The sequence below is a fragment of the Diabrotica undecimpunctata genome, chromosome 3, assembly GCF_040954645.1.
Source record: "Diabrotica undecimpunctata isolate CICGRU chromosome 3, icDiaUnde3, whole genome shotgun sequence".
Taxonomy (NCBI): Eukaryota; Metazoa; Arthropoda; class Insecta; order Coleoptera; family Chrysomelidae; genus Diabrotica; species Diabrotica undecimpunctata.
Genome location: NC_092805.1, coordinates 160,615,258 through 160,635,546, shown reverse-complemented (window position 1 = coordinate 160,635,546; position 20,289 = coordinate 160,615,258). Strand labels below are relative to the sequence as shown.

General features: G+C 34.0%; 1 protein-coding gene across 2 annotated transcripts in view; it reads right to left on the bottom strand.

Annotated features, from left to right (window-relative positions):
• Window positions 1-20,289, bottom strand: part of crp (transcription factor cropped) — a 231,810-nt gene that overhangs the window by 158,318 nt on the left and 53,203 nt on the right. Inside the window, exon 2 of one of the 2 annotated variants that reach the window (XM_072527379.1) lies at window positions 19,579-19,747. In XM_072527379.1, the coding sequence (XP_072383480.1) occupies window positions 19,579-19,747 (169 nt within the window). The remainder of the gene's footprint in view (window positions 1-19,578; window positions 19,748-20,289) is intronic. The other variant, XM_072527380.1, reaches the window with a different exon arrangement.

Below are 20,289 nucleotides of genomic sequence, written 5' to 3'. Positions count from 1 at the left end.
AGAAATGCAAGAGGGCACCTGAAAAGTTGACTAGTTATTGACGCATCTTTTTAAATTGTTAAAGGGGGCACTAAAAAGAATGTGGTAATTTTGGAAAAGAAAGTAGGATATACATCATTTTTTGTTTTTTTAAATTCATTATAATGAAATATAATGATAATCAAAATGAAGTAATTAAACAAATACAAGATAATAATGAAAATGTAAATGATGAATAAATTCTATATTATATTTAACAAATTTTGAAAATTACTAAAACCAGTAAACGAAATTATCGAAGAAAAAGTTAAGATTTTTTAAATTTTAAAGAGCTGAAATGTGTGGTGTTATTATTTAACAATTCAGTAATAAGCAGACATAAATTTTATTAACCCACATACACTGTGTCAATTTGAAAAGGTAAGTACCACCCTTATAACTTGGTCCCTATAGAAAATCTAAAAATATGCAAAAACACGTCAAATTTATTTGTGAGGGGGACATTTTGTAGACCAGTTGTCAACTAAATTACATCAACCCTCTAGCGGGGACGGACACAACCTCCAAAATCTTTAATGAAAAGGGGGGTTGAGTGATACTTTGTAAACAGTGATAAATTCTACTTTCAAACTCCTCTCCAACATTTCGAAAAAGTTCAGGCTGAAGTTACCTACACGTAACTGTTATTCTTCCCTTTAAGTCTTCCAAATTGACTTTAGATATCCCCATAGGAAGAAATTGAGAGGCGCTAGCTCGGGTGATCGTGGTGGCCATTATATTGCTCTTCTTCGACCAATCCATCTGCCAGAAAATTTATCATTACCCACTGTCTAACTAGAAGAAAGTAATTGGAGCTCCATCTTGTTGACAGCGAATCAGATCTTTTTGCAAAATCATGTTATCAGCCGCAATTTGATTTTTCAAAGTAGTTGTTTTTAACGGGTCTATTATTTCTTCTAAAATGCTAAAGTGGAAAATAGAGGAATAAAAATAGATTGAGAAATGCTCAATCATCTGCGTTTTGCCGACGACATAGTATTTATTACCGAAGATCTGGGTGAACCACAACAAATGGTACAAGAATTAGAAAATGTATCTTCAACAATAAGTCTAAAAATGAACATCAGTAAGACCAAATTTATGACAAATTTAGTTCCCAGCGAACACCTAATCATCCAAAATCAAGTGGTAGAATTGACAGAAAAGTACACATCTTGGTCATGAAATCAGAATAGGCAAGGACAACCAGACCTGCGAATTTCAAAGACGAATAACACTGGCTTGGGCGGCGTATGGTTCACTAAGAGATATCTTTAAGAGCAACATCCCCATAGCTATGAAACGGAAGACATTTGACCAATGCGTTCTTCCTATTATGACATACGAAGCAGAAACTCTCAAGCTCACAAAAACAACAGCACTAAAAATGCGAGTGGCACAACGGCGCATGGAAAGATCAATTCTCGGCGTGACAAAAAAAGACAAAATAAGGAATCAAGACAAGGAAAAGAACAGGCATCAGTGATGTCGTCGAACGTATAGCCAAGCTGAAATGGAATTGGGCAGATCACATAGCGAGACTGAAAGACACAAGATGGACCACAAAACTAATTGACTGGCGCCCACGAGAAGACAAACGCAGCAGAGGACGACCACCAACACGCTGGATGGACGACATTAGACGAATATCCAAGAAATGGCAACAAGAAGCACAGGACCGTGAAGAGTGGCGAAAAACGGGAAAGACCTATGTCCAGCAGTGGACAGAAGAGATTGCATGATGATGATCATGATTATTTCTTCAAGCAGATTTTTAAGTAGAGCTCACCAGTTAGATTTTCCTCAATGAATAAGGGCACAATAATGGTATTCAAAAGAATACCAGTCCAAACGTTCAGTTTCTCGGGACACTTTGTGTGACCTCTCAAAAGTCGCGAATTTTCATCACTCCAGTAGTGACAATTTTGCATGTTAAGATTAAGAAAAAACGTACACTCATTAGTAAAGCAAATATTTTGGTTTGCAATTGTTAAATCCGTCATTGTTTCACAAAATTCAATTCTTCTGTCGAAATCATTATCAAAAAGCTGTTAAAGAATTTGCATTTTATACGGGTGAAATTTATGTAACTTTTATTTTTTTGTTTTACTTTTAATTTAGGAAGTTACTTTTCATTGAATTTTTATGTTTTATTACAATACATTTTATTTTTAAATATTTTTACGGTACTTTTCAGTACTTTTTCCAAAAGTACTGAAAAGAAATATAATGTATGTAGTATTTTTGAAAACATAGTTGAATGATCTTTAAAACGAGATATTAATATTATAATTCAATTAATGACTTTGGGGATTGTGTCCGTCCCCGCTGTAGGGTTGATGTAATTTAGTTGACAACTAGTCAACAAAATGTCGCCCTCACAAATAAATTTGACGTGTTTTTGCATATTTTTAGATTTTCTGTAGGGACCAAATTATAGAGTGGTACCTTTTTAAATTGACACATAATCACTATGTTTAATATATGTGTGTAGTATATTATAGTAAGCACCATGCGCCATGTACCGTTTTTTTCTGATTTCTTTTCGTGATTTATCGATCTACACTCTCTGCTGGACCAATCATCATTTCCACAAGGAAAATAATTCCTGCAGCTGGCTGTATACCACGTATAACAAAAAGAGTCTTTGTATGTGGGTATATTTTATTTTATAAAAACCCTTAAAAGGGCAACATTAAAAGCACGAACGTTTTCGGAACAACTGTTCCATCATCAGGTTAAAATACAGGTTACCATGCCTGAGCCACCAAAATATTTGGGTAAAAACCCTTTAAAATGTAATGTGTTACCAAAGGTTGTACATGATGTTAATAATATTATATGATGTTTAATATTTTAATTAATTTTTTTTTTTTTTTTTATTCTTCTACGCTTAGGTTCCTATCGATTTTTGGTAAATTTTCGTTTAAAATTTGAGTGTAGATATGTTAAACAATCAGATTTTTTTTAGTAACTCAGTAAGATATATTGTAAATATATTTAGATAATTAAGTCAAACAATGTTGTGTGTATTCTACACTTCAGTTTGAATAAACCAATGCATACAAATACGTTACGTATGGAAGTTTCGAGAAAAAAAGTATCAGGTATTGTAATTAATTATTCTAAAGCAATTTCAATGACAGATTTCACAAGAACCAGAAAATGATGTTCCAAACAAATAGATAAAACGTTTATACAAACAACTCGACGTTGTATACGCCTATGACGAATCATTATCGCACTAGGTTTTCGCAACGACAATGAATACCTGGTATTATGATTGCATTAAAATGGCGTTGCACGCGGAGCGCTAAGTTGTCCTTTTATGTAAAACACTTTGGCATTCGTTGTTCGTTCATTCATTCAACTTTGTGTCGGTTTATAAATGGCGTCGAGTGCCGGTCGACACAATAGTAATTTCGTTTTACTAACCTCGCGTTATTATTTCCCAAGGCTGCTGCACGCCTAACTGTTTGCTTCTAATTCGTGGTTGATACTTAAGGCGTTATAACGCTTACATTTACGTTTTGATATTTCAACCCTTAGATCCTTAAATATTCATTATTAGACATATTTATCATGTGAGTATAATAATAATAAAAAGGGCGAACCTACACAATATGAGAGGACAATATAAATATTAGATTGTAAACTAATGTAATTTACTATTTATTATTATATCATAAATATACGCTTGTTCAATTAAACCCCATTTTTTGTCAGGTTAAGGCGCGTTTTCACGATACACTTTGGATGATACATTTATTGCTGTTATTCATCGGCAGTAACTAGTGAACGGCAAAAAATAGGAAATGGAGCATTTAGGAACACGATACAAAGCTTCGAGTGTTGAACAGCAATCTCCAGATGCAAGATATCTTAGTACAATTTGCAATTTCAGTCTCGAATAAAGAGATTCTCTCATGGTTGTGCTTTGCTTTTGAATTAACGGTGTGACTTTGGCAAGTAGCTCTTCAAATTGCACTTCAGACATTCTTAGATCGTTTTTTAACATGACTTGATCTCTTGTAGACCATTCCTTTAACAAACACGTTGACGCACTTCAATGTCACTTTTTTTAATCTTCTCTTTCTCAACTTCAGTCAGGCGCCATTTGTAAGTGAACAGACTAATTCAGTCTTGGTGATCCATGTAAACGATAATCTAAAACGCGCCTTTAGCCTTGGAAAAATTGTTATCACTCAAACGACGTTCTGCAATGTTAGTTTTGTTTGTAAACGTCACACTAATCAGTTACTATCATTTGTATTTGACTGCGATTTTTAAGTGTTGTGACTTTTATAGACCAGGGAACTAACGATTTTGCCATGACACTCGTTGATACAGGTATCTAACAACTGCTTTTGATACATTTGGTGATAAAAATATGTAATTAACAAAATATGCATAAGATCAAACGTCATTTTTTACTTATAAATGGTATAATAAACAATGTAAGATAAGAGTAAATATTATATAGAAAAGTGACACAATTTTATTTGCAAATCATAGAAAATCCTTTATAATTAATGTTTGGGAAAGTATTTAGTATTTATTTAGATATTTTACATTTAATATTTTTATTACTGTATTATAATATGTTCTTATTTAATGGTATATTCTAAATACTTATTTACTTTAAAAGTACAATATATTATTTTCTTCTATTATAATATTTAAATTAACTGCTAATTTACTCACAATCAAAATATTGTATTTTTTCTTATTATCGTTCGTTATTTTAATTCATTTAACCAGCGACCTCTCTAGTTTTACACAGGACATTTGGTCCTTCGAGCCGGAGGCTATTACCAAAATTAGCTGGCTTAACTCATTGCTGTTAGCTGTAAAAACAAAAACACTTACTCCTGAAATATTGGTGTATTAATCGTAGAATGCAGTAGAATAGTAGCTGCGCGTCGCAACGCAAAGGGACGCCGAGACACGATAGGACGTAACCGATAAACTGAAGATGTGTTTCGTTCGCTCTCTCTCTCTCTTGGTATAAAATAGAAAAAACTTTCTGGCCACGCTTCTAAATAGTCCGTAGACTCATAAATCAACTCTATTGTATGACGCTTTTGAATGGCGATAATTTTAACTAAATGGTCACAGAAATTTGATATTTTGTAACGTTTTCTATGCATATGGTTTGCAAGGAAGTGACCAAATAACAAAGTCAATTTCTTCGAACTTAAAAACAGACTTAATGTGTTAGCTAACAATAAGAATTTATTGAATAGAAGAAAATAATATACTGTACTTTTAAAGTAAATAAGTAGTTAGAATATACCATTAAATAAGAACATATTTTAATACAGTAATAAAAATATTAAATGTAAAATATGTAAATAAATACTAAATACTTTCCCAAACATTCTCCTGTTCCAAAAACAAATGTTTTTAAGAACAACTGAAAGTATAAGTGTAAAGGATAGACACGAAAAGATCGATATACTAATAAAGAACTAAGTAAGAGTAAAATATATAGTGACAAATAGGCGGCGGGCATATTTTGACCACAGGGACATTGTTGGATGCCATCTGAAACTGTGCTCAGATTAACAACACCTGCTACGATTAATACACCAATATTTCAAGGATAAGTGTTTTTCTTTGTACAGATAACAGCAATGAGTTAAGCCAGCTAATTTTCGTAATATATAAATTAATTTCTAATTTATTTACATTCAAAATATTGCATTTTTCCTTCGTTATTATTCTAATTCATTTAACCAGCGACTTCTCTAATTTTACACAAGACAATGAGAGTTGGTAAAGTTATTTTTGTTAATTTGTTGCTTAAACAACAACTTGGAATGATCCCAGTACCAGTAATGCATTGGTTAGTGATCAGTGTAGTAGTGTGTGGGCTCGGGAGACTGAGACCTCGGAAGCCTCGAAGAAGACATCGAAAGGATGTCGAAAGCTCGGCGCAATGATAATCCACGCGGTTCAACCCGGAAGATTGTTGAGTTTCATATTAATTTCTAAAATAGTATTAATCTTAGCTCTAGGTATATATGATATTGTCCCTATTTTCACGCGACATTAAAGTTTTTTGTTCATTTTTAGAAAAGTTATTAATAATTTTCAAAAAATCAATTTTTGAAGCTATTTTGGAAATAATTAATAATTGTTATAATAAATTAACAAAAATAGCTTTACAAACTCTCATTTTAAATATTTTTTTTATGTTTTTTCAATAAAATTGTGCCACTTTGTAATTGCCTTCGAATAGGCGATCTTGGTAATCCTTTTTGTTTTTCTGTTTGTAATAGCAATGGAAACCACATAATTTGGTACCACAGGGGGATACACTCACCTCTAAACAAGGGTATACATGAGAGGACAGATCTTTACACAAAGATGACATTATTCATGAATTATTCTTTTATATTATGTAAATTTCTCTTCGACTCATAAAACCTAAACCTACGAAATTAAGCGGCAACCCTTGATGTCGTGAATAAAAAAGATAAATCGGAAACGGTCCTTTAACTTATCTAATGATAAAATTTCCAATTTTCCTGGACGATTTTTACCTGATTGAAAATATCTTGAGTAAGAGCGAAATGGAGACAAACTAAAAATAGAAAAAGACGGAAAGATCACAACGATTTTCGTTGTTTATTTGATCGGGTCCGCATGGCATGGCATGGTCGGCGTGGGAGGAGTTGGAGTACGTGCTGTGTGAAGTAAAATCAATTAGGAAAACTGAACTCAATTGAATGTAGGTTGTTATTGATTAAATTGAGTCTATTTCTGTATTCGGGAGTCTGGATGTGTATGGAGTATGTTCTGATATTTTATTCAAACATTTGTTGTACGCTATATTGAACGTACGACATTAATACTCATTCGTCGGAAGTACACTACGCTGACATTAAAAAAAAAAGCATACCAATCGATGTTATAGTAACGTATATTCTTCTTCCAATTTTATATTGGGTTAATTTCCTGTTTTTCTCTACTTTTTTGTTGCTGATAATGGAAGTTATTACTCTATTTTTTATGGCGACGTGCCACGTTTACTACTAAAGTCATTCCATTATTTTTTCTATATTCATGCAATCTTATCTGATTCTGCATGTTTTTCTGATGTTTGAGCTTCTTGCTCTATTCATTAGGAAATTTCTTATCATTCTGCATCTTCTTCTTCCTATGCCGTCCCCATTAACGGAGGTTGGCGACCACATTTTTAAAAGCTTCTCTGTCTTTTGCAACGTGGAATAATTCGTCTACAGTCATGTTTGTCCAGTCTCGAATATTTCGCAGCCATGACTTCCTCTTTCTACCTATTCCCTTTTTGCCATCGACTCTACCCTGCATGATGACCTGCAGAAGACTATATTTATTATTTCTTAGTATGTGTCCAAGGTATGCAGTCTTGCGTACTTTTATCGTTCTCAACAATTTTTTGTCTCGACCCATTCTTCTCAGCACTTCCTCATTGGTGACCCTGGCAGTCCATGGGATTCTCAACATTCTCCGGTATATCCAAAGTTCAAAGACTTCAAGCTTCTTAACTATTTGCGCTTTTAGTGTCCATGTTTCTACCCCGTACAATAGTTGCGACCAGACGTAACATTCAACAAACCTCAGTCTCAGCGCAGTATTCAGATTTTTGTCACAGAACAATTGTTTGAATTTTAAGAACGCTGCCCTTGCCATTTCTATTCGTACCCGGATCTCTTGGTCTGGATCTAATTCTGTGTTGATGTAAGCTCCCAGATATTTATATTTTGTCACTCTCTCTATTTGCTGTCCACCAAGAGTTAGTTGTTCATTATTTATTGGACTCCTTGATACTATCATAAATTTGGTCTTATCTGTGTTGATGTCAAGTCCCATTTGAATGCATTCACTATTTATTGCATCTAGTAAAGTTTGTAGTTCTTCTATACTCTCAGCCATAATTACCGTGTCATCTGCAAATCTCATGGTGTTTATGATTTCTCCACAAATTCTTATTCCCTCTTTTCTTTCCCATAAGGCTTTTCTGAATATGACCTGTGAGTACACGTTGAAAAGCGTCGGAGACAAGACGCATCCTTGCCTAACCCCTCTCGCAATCGGTATATTATTTGTTTCTATATCGTTCACCTTTACTACTGCTTTCTGGTTCCAGTATATAGCCTTAATAAACTCAATGTCTTTTTTGTCTAAATTGATGTTTTTTAATTCATCTATTAACTTCATATGCTGCACTCGGTCAAAGGCCTTCCTAAAGTCTATGAAGCATACATATGCACTCTTGTTATATTCCCGACATTTCTGCAAGAGTACCGACAACGCAAATAATGCTTCTCTTGTACCCATGCCTCCTCTGAAGCCAAACTGAGTTTCATCTATCTGCTCCTCACATTTCTTATAAAGTCGGTTTTGAACAATTTTCAAGAGAATCTTTAAAGGGTGGCACATTAGGCTTATCAATCTATAGTCATTACATGATTTGGGATTGTTGTTTTTTGGTAGAGGTAAAAATATCGATTTAAGCCATTCTTCCGGGATGTTGCCCTCTACATATATGTGGTTGAGAATTCGGGTGAGTCTCTTTATATTACCGTCATCTAAGGCTTTTAACAGTTCAACTGGCATTTGATCAGGAACCGGTGCTCTTCCTTGTTTTGCATTCTGTAGGGCATTCTTTACTTCTGAGGGTAAAATTTGTAGGTATTGTTTTTCTTCACCTATATCTTGTTCATTTTCTCTCTCGTCATGGAACAGATGGATTATATATTGTTCCCATACTTCCTTTATTTTGCTCTCTTCAGTAAGTATTTCTCCATTATTATCTCTTGTTATGAGTGTTCTTCTTTGTCTGGTGTTGCCTGTAAGTTCTTTCATTTTTTTATGTAAGTTTGAGGTGTCATGTTTGTTGCTGAGTAGTTCCAATTCCTGGTATTCTTTGTTCATCCATTTCTCCTTAGCCTTTCTGATTTCATATTTGATTTTATTCTTGATGGTTTTATATTTATTTTCATCTTTATTTTTGTATTCTGCATAATAATAACATTTGTTTTTCTACAATATTGAATATAGATATACAGTGTTGGCCACTAAAAAGAGTCCACCCTGATATTTGGCAATATTCATTGGATTTTGTGAAAATGCTAAAACTGGTCGATTTTTATTCTAAAGGGGTCATCTTTTAAATATATAGATATCTATCAATTGTCAACCCCTCTCTTCTAGTACCCAACCCTTAAATTTTAAATACGGAATATACCATGTGTGGTACATTGTTAGACAGGTATTTCGCTAGAGAATTCAGACATCTATATTTTTTTCGATATTAACTCTATTCTTGTGAAAATGCTAACTTTTAAAATAAACAAATTTATAATTCCAAACAGTTTACTCATCAGCTATAACTATTAACTAAAATGTTCAAAATGATATCCACCAACGTCCATAAAATTATAAAGTCGCTGTTTTAAATTATGAAGAACATTTTGGAGCATTTTAGATGTTACTATACTACATTGAACAAGAACTGTCGGATGAAATAAATATAAAAAGAGGAGTGAGACAATGCTGTATATTGTCGCCCTTACTTTTTAACTTATATTCGGAGGAAATATTTAAGGAAGCCTTAATGGAGACAACCGAAAGTATTATTGTGAATGGAGTAACCGTCAACAATATTAGATATGCCGACGATACCTTAGTGCTTGCTAATTGAGGAGAAGACCTTCAAAATCTAATGAACAAAATAAAACAGACTTGTGATCAGTATGAATTAAAACTCAACGTTAAGAAAACTAAATATATGATAGTTAGCAAACAAAATTATATACAGGATGACGGTATAAAAGTCGGAGATGCCACACTGGACAGAGTAGAGAAACTCGTGTATCTCGGCAGTAATATCAATGAGAGCTGGGATCCAACCGCAGAAATTAAAAGCCGAATAGAACAAGCCCGAGCTGCCTTTGTAAAAATGAGAAACGTACTTTGCAGTCACGAACTTAGAGTTCGAATGACATCTTGCTACATTTTTCCTGTCCTGCTGTATGGAGTGGAAGTAACTGAGGCTATCCTTAAACACTTGGCAGCCTTTGAGATGTGGGTATACACGCGACTACTGAAAATAAGCTGAGTCGACAGAGTTAGAAATGAGGAGGTCCTTAGACGGCTGAACCAAACAACACAACAGGTCAATATAATAAAGAAAAGCAAGCTGGAATACTTCGGTCACATTATGAGACACCCTGAAAAATATGATCTTTTACATCTGATCATTCAGGGAAAGATCCAAGGTAATCGTGGTCCTGGTAGAAGAACATCATGGCTGAAAAATCTAAGGCAATGGTATGGAAAATCAACTACATCGTTATTTAGAGCTGCTGTCAATAAAGTCACGATAGCGAATATGGTAGCCAACATGATATCCAACGATCGATAACGGTCATGGAACTAGAAGAAGATACTACATTCATACACTATTCATTATTTTGGTTCTTCCAATGAAGTTGGAATGGTATTATAAATCTTGCTTTTTAAATAACCCCATATAAAGAAGTCAAGGAGAGTTAAATCGGTGACTTATTAAATGGGGAGCAAGATCCCCGATTTAACTCTCCTAGAATTCTTCAGATCTTTCTCTCTTGTCGTTTTCCCATTACTGAGGATCGTGATTTCTTTCAATATTCCTAAAAAATTTTCTCCATTGGTCTCTATTTTCAGCTGCACAGTTACCATCGCTAATTATACTAGACCCGAGATACGACAAAACTGCCCACTATCTAGTATTCGTGTAACATGTTTGTCAGTTGAATAGTGTGGAATTTGTCGACTACCGTTATTTTTGTCTTAGCTTGATTGATTTTCAGACCAACTTTATTGCTTTCATACTCAACTCTTAAGGGCAGGAGATTAAACATTTCTTGCTCATTTGCTGCTATAAGTGTAGTGTCATCAGAAAATCTTATATTGGAGATTTTCCTACCAGCCACTGTTACTCCTCATGACATTATCTTCTAAAGCTAAAGCCATCCTCATTCCAGCTTCAGTGGAAGAACTAATACAACGGATAGTGCATGAATGTACTTTAGTAACCCCTAAAAGGCTCCAAAATGTTCCCTTTAGAATGGCAATCGACCTGTTTTAGTATTCCTACAAAATCCAATGAATATTGCCAATTGCAGATGGCGGAAGTGAGAATGAGGTTGAGTAAAGTGACAAAAAAGGATAAAATCAAAAATGTGTATATTAGAGGCTTAATTAAAAATTAAGATTGTTCAGGCATGTACAACGTCGTGAACAATCACGTTAATCATCCAATCAAAGAATTGCTGATCTGTAAGTTCCTAGGAGGAGTAGAAAAGGAAAACCAAAGAAGACCTGGGTGGAGTCGCTTAGGTAAGATATGCCGGTAAAGGAGATTGATATTGGTACGACCCAAGAATGAGATTTGTGGAGAAATGTAATTAGGGAACAGACCCTGCGTAGGGATACTCTGGGAACTTTAGGAAAAGAGTTCCCAGAGTTCAAAATTTTTGTTAGCCTAGGTATATGGTATAAGTAAATACATAGTACGCGTTGAATTATTTAACAGAACGAAAAGCACTTAATATTTTGGGAGAAACAAAATCAATGGTGAAACGAATTACAGGGAAGTTGTGGATAAAAATAATATAAAATAAGATCAAGTGTAAATTTGACCGTTATTACTAATAATAATGAAATAAACCTTTTAGTCTCCAATTGACTTGACTACTTCATACTATTGACTACTTCTACTTGTATATAAATAATTGTCAGTGTTAAATTACATTGAAGAAGTACACTGTACAAACAACCAATGTTGAAGGGATAATAATTTCATGATTGATTTTTCATTCGAATTCAAAAACGAACGTGCGAATAAACCGAATTTCTGTTTTGACATGACCGACCACCGTTCGATCAGCTGACAGAAATGAAAGCCATCCAATCCAACCGATTATCAAGTTCATTCGTTGTTACATACGTACAGTCCAGTTCACAGTGTGCGTTCATGGTCGACCTAGACACTACTACTCTGATGTCTACTTGTCTAGACAGTAAGCGCTGTTATTTTTGGATATTTATAACAGGATTAAATAACGAACGCAGACTACAACACATCGCTGCGATGCTTTGAACTTTTCTGTGCTTAATTGAGTCCATTAGAAAATGGCTAATCGATGACATAATCCTTTTAAAAAATGTGGGAACAAACATCCCAACAAAAATAAGTCCGGAAAAATATATCAAATTATTTATGCTTTAAAAAATTAAAGTGATCTAAATTAAACAATATTTCCTCACAATTCAACACTATTCTTTTATGAGGTAATGACACAAGACTATGGATAAAAATAAAGTGTTTGAAACACAAGAAATAACCGTTCACAACGATATTTGTTTCTACTAATTCCCAATTCAAATCGATCGAAAGATTTAAAAATGTTATTGCAGCAAAGGATAATTTCCAAATCGAGAACGGATCTAAAATTTTTATTAACCTATAAATTTTATACAACATGCCAGACATATGCTTATTAATTCTATACGACAAATGGTTATAATACTTTTGAAACTAACCAAATTAAGTATTATGTCGCTATCCGTACCAGAGGAGCTATTATAAAAACAGTCAAACAGGCCTTTATATAACCTTAGAAATTAACCACTAAAAGCAGCACCCTAAAAAGTAATGCAAGGCGTTCGTAATAATAAGGTAATGAAGGAATATTGCTGATGTTCCTTGGCTGGCATATCCATGACCAACGGTTAGGCCATTTCTTTGGTTTTCAAACTGAAAATTACATAGAAGAAGACAATTATTGCGTTAGATATGAACTGACGCACTTCCTAGAAAAAAAAAACATATAATACGGACACAGTTGATAAGAAAAAACGTTAACGATGCTGTCAAACAAGCAGTCAATTAAACTAGAAATGGTCTCGAAAAAAGGAAATGTAGAAAGGAATTAACATACAATAGGAATTAATGGAGAGAACTGGAAGAGGCGAAACGAAAAAAAGAAAGGCTAAAGAAAACTGCAGAAAAATATGCAGAAGGAAAAAACGAAAACTGGAAAATGATGTGAAGAACACAAGCCACGAATAATTTTGTGTAGAAACCAGGAGATAATTAGGAAACTAACAGAAGTAAAATCTATTTGTAAAACCCATTTCCAAGCTCTGAGGAACACAAGAAAATGACCATTCTTTGGATTTGCAGGAGAACGGGTTATGAAGATATAAAAAACCCGACTCTTGAATAGGTCAAACAAGCAATACATGCCCAAAGAAATAATCTTCCCAATAGATAAGAATTTAACAGCTAGCGAGTAATAGGATTATGTAGACAAACAATTAAGGAAGCGACAAATGACGTACTAGGACCAGAAGGACCCATTCCGCGCAATGGTTGGTTCGATGATGAATGTGAAGATATCACTAAAAGAAAAAATAATGCATATCAACGTATGCAACAAAGAAGAACACGGGATAAGGAGCAAACGTACAAAGAACTCAGTAGTGAGGAAAAACGCGAGCATCAAAGAACAAAAGCCGACCTTTGAGAACCAGATTATGCAAGCTTCAAGTACCAAAGGGGCAAACTGAAACTAGAAAGTTCTATAACATCCTAAATATCAAAAGAAAAGAATTTAAACGACGGTGACGGTGTATTGGGACAAAAATGGATATATAGTTACTACCAGTCACGCAGTACAAAGCAGATGAGTCGAGCACTTCAAAGAACTACTTGGTACCGAAGTGTAAAATGTTGCGTCATCCCAAAGACCAAGAAATAACACCCACATAGAATCTCCTTCAATATTAGAAGTGAGCAACTAATTACCTGCTTGGTAAGTTTTCCCTAAGGTTATGGTTAACATAAGGATTTTTAGTTTTTCATAGAGTGGTAAGATCACTACTATAGAGTCTTCTAACCTAGTGTCATACTCAGCCAGAAGACGCCAGGGTGTCTTGCTCTGTGACCTTAGATGTCAAAAAACCCCCACCGTTGCCTGCCAGACTTCAATGGATACCTTCTTAGGCTCGTACTGGAGTCTGACAATACGTTAATTAAAAAAAGATGGTAAAATATAGGGCACAAAACCAAAAGGAAGGCGACGTAAAATGTGGGAGAAAAATTCCAGGAGGCCAAGACTCAATTTGAGCTGTAACGCCATTCGAAGAAGGAAGAGAACAGAAAATTTCAGAAAGAACGACAAAATCAAAAACAGCATTTAATCCTTTTAATCGAATACTGGTTAAATTTAGTTATATAGATATGAGTATTACCATGAATTCGAACAAAGACGCATAGATATTTCATTTTGCATAATATTAGTATCATTGTAGTAGTTTTTATTAGTAGAGCGTGCCATTACCAATTACCTACTCATTGCAAATTTATAATGTTTTCACAGGTCAAAATGTTATCAATCAAAGAAGAAAAATAACAAGTGGCCGTTTGTTTGAAATCAATATTGATCGTTAATAGGCGATATAAGGAGTCTACTGTACCAAATAAACATCAATTTTATGTTTAGTTCGTTATTTTTTTATGTTTCCTGGTATCATCATTTCTAACCTTCGTATATGTTCCTATTGTAAGAAAGCAATACTACCAACTCGTTTGCGAAATCCTGAAGGATTATTATTTGAAGAATACCTTTTATAAAAAACAAAAAGAAAATCAGTCCACAAACAATACTTTATGGAGGCCGTTCAAATATAACTCGAGTATTTTCTTGTAGACACGAGAAAGAAAAATAAAATAAAAAAAAGAATAATCCCGTTTATCACCCGAGATTTTTTCGTTGAGTCTTTTTATACTTTCATATTTAAATATGGATGATCTTTTGGATTATTTCGTTCTAAAAATAGCAGCATTGTTAGGGCAAAGAGACAGACAAGAAGTATTCCGTTCTGATCTGACCTATAAATGTATTTTAAAAGACACAAAAGATTCAGATAACAATAGCGGCACCCTTGGTAGAATCCGAAGGAAGGTTAACAAAAATATCCCCCCTATGAGTATACATAAGATACAACAAATTACTTTCGAATAAATATGAAATAGAAATAAAATTCATTAAGTTCTGATTACTCTATTGGGACACACTTTTGTGAAGCGGCTGATACATGAAACTGTAGAAAATGTAACATTTTAGAATATGCATAACTACTACAAACATTGAAAATAACAAAAGGAGGTATCAGAGGCAAATTCTTGTAAATTTAAAAATTATGTAAGGTTAGACTAACAGTAAAGTCGATATCTGTCTATACTTCATCTTATCGGTGGGTCTGCCGTGTCATTGCAGCTGTGATTGGTTAGAAATTAATTTTTAACCAATGACAAGCTTTTACGACACCCTCAGTGTGACCTATTAATATTTAAGCTAACTTGCTTTCGAACACTACTCTTCGGAAAAAATTTACCATTTTTTCTCTGTTAGAAATTTTCTTCCAGCCACCGTCACTCCACCCCTCCAAGGACCCCTCAACAAATTCACCATATAGATTAAAAAGATCGGTTGGCAGAACCCACCCTTGTCTAATTTAACTTTCTTCCTTGTCACACTTTCTTCCTAACATCTTTTGTGCGGTCGTTTGATACTTTTTCTACCAATTGGTAATTTATCTCTTGCTATTTTTCTTCTGATGGCTTCAGTCTTCTTTCGATATCTCAGCGTATTTCCCTTAATTCTTTTCGGTACTCTCATCTCCGCCGTTTCCAGTAGCCTTTGTATTGTAGCTGTGTCGGGTCTCGTTTTTAATGCATAGTTATTATTGGCCTTACACTGGCCTTCTTATTAGATATAGATTCTTTTGGAATAGCTATGCCATCGATTTCTAGTTAATATCCGCTGATTATTGTTTTGGTTTTCTGAGTTAAGATAGTCCTATTAAATTCTTTTGTTCTTATGTTAAATCTGAGGACTAGTCTTTCTAGACTATCTTCACATTGAGCTATTAATCTCCCGTCGTCTGCCTAACAGAGTATTTTTACCTTTTTGTTTCCCATTCTGTATCCTCTTCCTTTATTGACACTCTTGATGACTTCACCATGATTTTTTCAAGCTATTTTGTAAATATTGAGAATTAGGTAAGAAAATGTCAGCTATAAATATACGAGAAGATAGATTTACTGATACTGAACCTGCGAAAATTTATCGAAAAGTCTAGAGAACTTCATCTACCGATGATTTATTTATGGACTATGGACTAAAAAGTATTTATTAGGCTTTGACTATCTTTATAAATATGACTGCACCTACACACCTAGTTATAAAATACTTATTAAAAATCTATGTGATTTAAAAAAAATTGGAAACCATAGGGATTAATGAGTTATAATTTATAATTAATAAGCTTAATAATAATTGCACTGCCTATGTCTATAGGTTCTGTAAGTTGTCTTGATTACATCTTGATAAGTATAACTAGGTGGGTAGGTGTAGACATATTTATAAGGATAGCCAAAGCCTAATAATGACTTTTGATAGTACACGAAACAGATCATCGGTAGCTAAAATTCTCTAGACAAATTCTTTAAGATAAATTTTCGCAGGTTCAGTATCAGTAAATCTCTCCTCGTATATTTATAGCTGCCATTTTCTTCCCTAATTTTCAATATTTACAAAATTGCTCGAAAAAAATCACCTACTTTCTTAAACATTGACGTTGAGCACCTTTAAATGCCGTTTTACATATCATTGACTCACAACTCAATCTGTAGACGGTTAGGATAACAACATTGGCGTGTTGGCGCGCTGTCTCGCATGGTATTTATCACTTAAACTTCGCAAGTTCTCGTACTACTTATTCGCCCTCTCGCCCGCCAGTGCTCCACGAGCTCTACGCTAAAAAGAAAATGTCGAATTGTGAAAGGTTTGAGGTCAACCACTGTCTGCTTTGTGCAGTGATAGTTGTTCGTGATAGTTCCTATTATGTGGATTCCAGTCGATCAAATAAACAAAGAAATAAAGAAGCAGAAAATGCAACACGAAAATATCACAATTAAATAAAATTGCTACTTGATTTTGTTGTCCTTTCAAAAGAATATAAAGTGTTTTAGTCTGCAAATAATCACTTATTATAAAGTCAATCAATATTTCTCACAAAATACGTAATTATGTTCTAAATTAAATCAATTCTCGTATAACTTCATCCTTTCTTACTTTTAACAATTAAACATAAAAAAGCTTTTTTACGCTTGTAAAAGGTACACAAATTCAAAACATTTCCTATTTTCAATATAGCACTAGAAAACTGTGAATATTGATAGAGTAATTATCTTTAATACGATGCTCTAAAAACTTAAATCGCAGAAAATATGGGACTTGCAGTAAATACAGCGCAACTCAAAGTAATGACGTCAACAATAGAGCTAAACATTCCGCACATCAGAGGAACACATATAAACAACATACGTTAGCAGTAACGCAAGAGGTGTCCTAGGTCACTTTGGTAACCATACCATCAGGGTCTCTGATGATGATGACCAAAGGGGAGGCTCCTTTGACCCATAGCCACAATTCAGAGATCAACAGATAAGCGATTAGGTTTGCATTCGGCATATTGGGTGGCCCCTTCATCACTTCTTATTTTACCCTCTGGTCATTGTCGATCACTTCTGCTTGTTTTACAACTCAAGATAAAAGAGCCTGTCCTGATGGTTACCAAATGGTCCAGTACTCCGCTTGCTTTACTACTAATTATGTTATGGTGATAATACTGCCATACTTGTAGATAAATTAGAGATTTACCAGAACTTCTTGATGATGTTTGGATGCACTACAAATGACAAACTAAATAGTGACGTAGACATCAAAAATTAGACCAGCGATACAAGAGATTCAGCGAGAGATTCCTCTAAGCTTAAAATATTATATATGGCACATAAGAACATACTGGGCTGAAAAATGTTCTCTCAAATTAAAGTACTGCGTATTTCATGGGTTGATAATGTGAGACGGACAATTACAAATAAATAGCCGATGAACACCTACACTGTGGAAGAAGAAATTCCACCTGAGTATGAAATACCTCAGCTCTACTTTGCTAGTTATTAGGTCGGCTTGCATTAAAACTTTCTCGATTCAGGTACTTACTTATTGATAACAATTTGCCATTCAGCCCTTAGTCTATGAGAGACATACTAATAGCTTCCACACATGGCTATAAATATAAAATCGCACTATTAAACTAAGTTTTTATGAATGAAGTATCTAATTTGTGTGACCTTCTGAATTAAAGTCCTTTATAAATACATTTGACGATTCTGCACTGCTGGCAACACCGCTGCCTGCATTCCATTTCGCAATTCTACAGCTGATTCATGCGAAAAAATGCTTTGTGACGCATTCAATCTTGGCTGGTAATGTTGGTATGACCTAGATCTCACCGCAATAATTTTATTCTTTTCTAATATGGCGAAGCGGTCATTTATTGGCGCCTGTATAGATCACGAATCATGTATTTAATAATATAATCGTTATTTAGAAGTTGAGTTGTTGGTCTTTTGCGAAAATTCTCAATAGCTGTGCTACGCCGTTGCAATATAGGGAAAATTTAGTTATGGTTCGCTGGTAATTGATCGTTGATTGTTTCAATGGGTAATATGAAAAAGAAATCTTAACAATTTTTAGGAAAATTGCAAAATTGTCTTACATACAAGACTATTATTCTCTTTGTTAAGCAGATCAATAGAATTCGATAATTGAGTCATTTATTACACATAATTAGTATTGTTCTTCATAACTCTTGATAAAACTAAGAAACAATAAAAGACGAAGTCCTGAATCTACAAATAAAGGTACAGAGCAGAGATATGCTCTGTACCTTTATTTGTAGATTATGTACTATATACTTACGTTAATTTTAGATTGAACTCTGTTTATAAAAAGTTAGTTTAGTATCAGTAAATCTAAAAATAACAATAGTAGTTACAAAAGCTATTCTACATCAGTTATCAATGCAAATACGCGGAAGAGGAAGTCTTTGTAAGATGAAATATAAATTTATAAAGCCGCCGCACTATATCTTACAACAGAGCTATCAAAATCTACAAATTTGAGCGTTCTACTATATTTCTTACTGCAACTATAATACAGATTTTCTGACTGCGCTTTATTAACATTTTTTAATTTAATTATTTTATACAATATGACTTTATAACTTCAAAAACGTGTCATTAACGAAGTTTGTTTTTTAGTGTTGTTAAACCTTTATGTAGAGTTCAAAAGGTTAATAGTTTCTTCGGCATATCTTCCAGTAGTAATGAAAATGAACTTATCGCGTAAAACTTTTAACGAAATTCTATTTTTAAACATTTTTCGGAATCTACCCTTTCACGATCTTTAAATTCAGTAGGGGATTATAAGAACGTCAACAAAAACGGTCGTTTCTCCGGCCAATCGCGCCTTCAAAAATATCTCCAATTCCCAAAACGGATACAAACCCCCATTTCTCAATGGAAAAAACCTTTTTGCCTTTTTAAATCGTCATTCCCTTAAGGGCTAATCGTTCTGGGGGAAAAGTAATGATCATGCAATCACTTACCTTGCTCAATTTTTCTCCCTCATGATGTGGCAAAAGGTTCCTCAGAGACTGAAACCCGTTATTGATGCTCTGCATACGTCTCCTTTCGTTACTGTTGGCGATTTCCCGCCTTATTCGCTTCTCCTGCTCCATCGTGGCCGTTGGGGGCTCCCCGCCCTTGTTTATCCTGCTGCAACAGAGAGAAAATTAGTTTCAGGTGAATTTAATTTTAGATTGTTTGTTGGTTTATGCCAATTGGGGGCTTTTGAGGGATGCAAATTGTATCTTTATGAAGGAAAAACGAGAAAAACATTTTTTTAATGAATAAATAACGTAAGTATATATGTATGTCACGCTAAATATTATTACGGGCCCGTGCAAAAGCATCATATTGAGCGATAAGAAGTATTAGTTTTAATATGTTTGAAATAAAAAGATTCTGCTGATAATCTAGAATTCAACATCAATCACCTGACACGAAAACCGCCGTCTCTTTCGGTAACATTCAGTGTGGACACTCATGTCTATTGTATCCGGAAGTTTTTCAGCAAGAAGACGACAAATAAAGAAGCTAGGATTTTATTGTCTAATTGCCATAATAAAAGTGTTCATGAAAACTTATTAAAAATGTTTTGCTTACTTTGTAAGTAAGCATACGTAATTCGAGTTTCTAAAAATGTATTTTTGCATGATTTTTAAATAATCTCTAATTCTACACAACATTGTAACAAA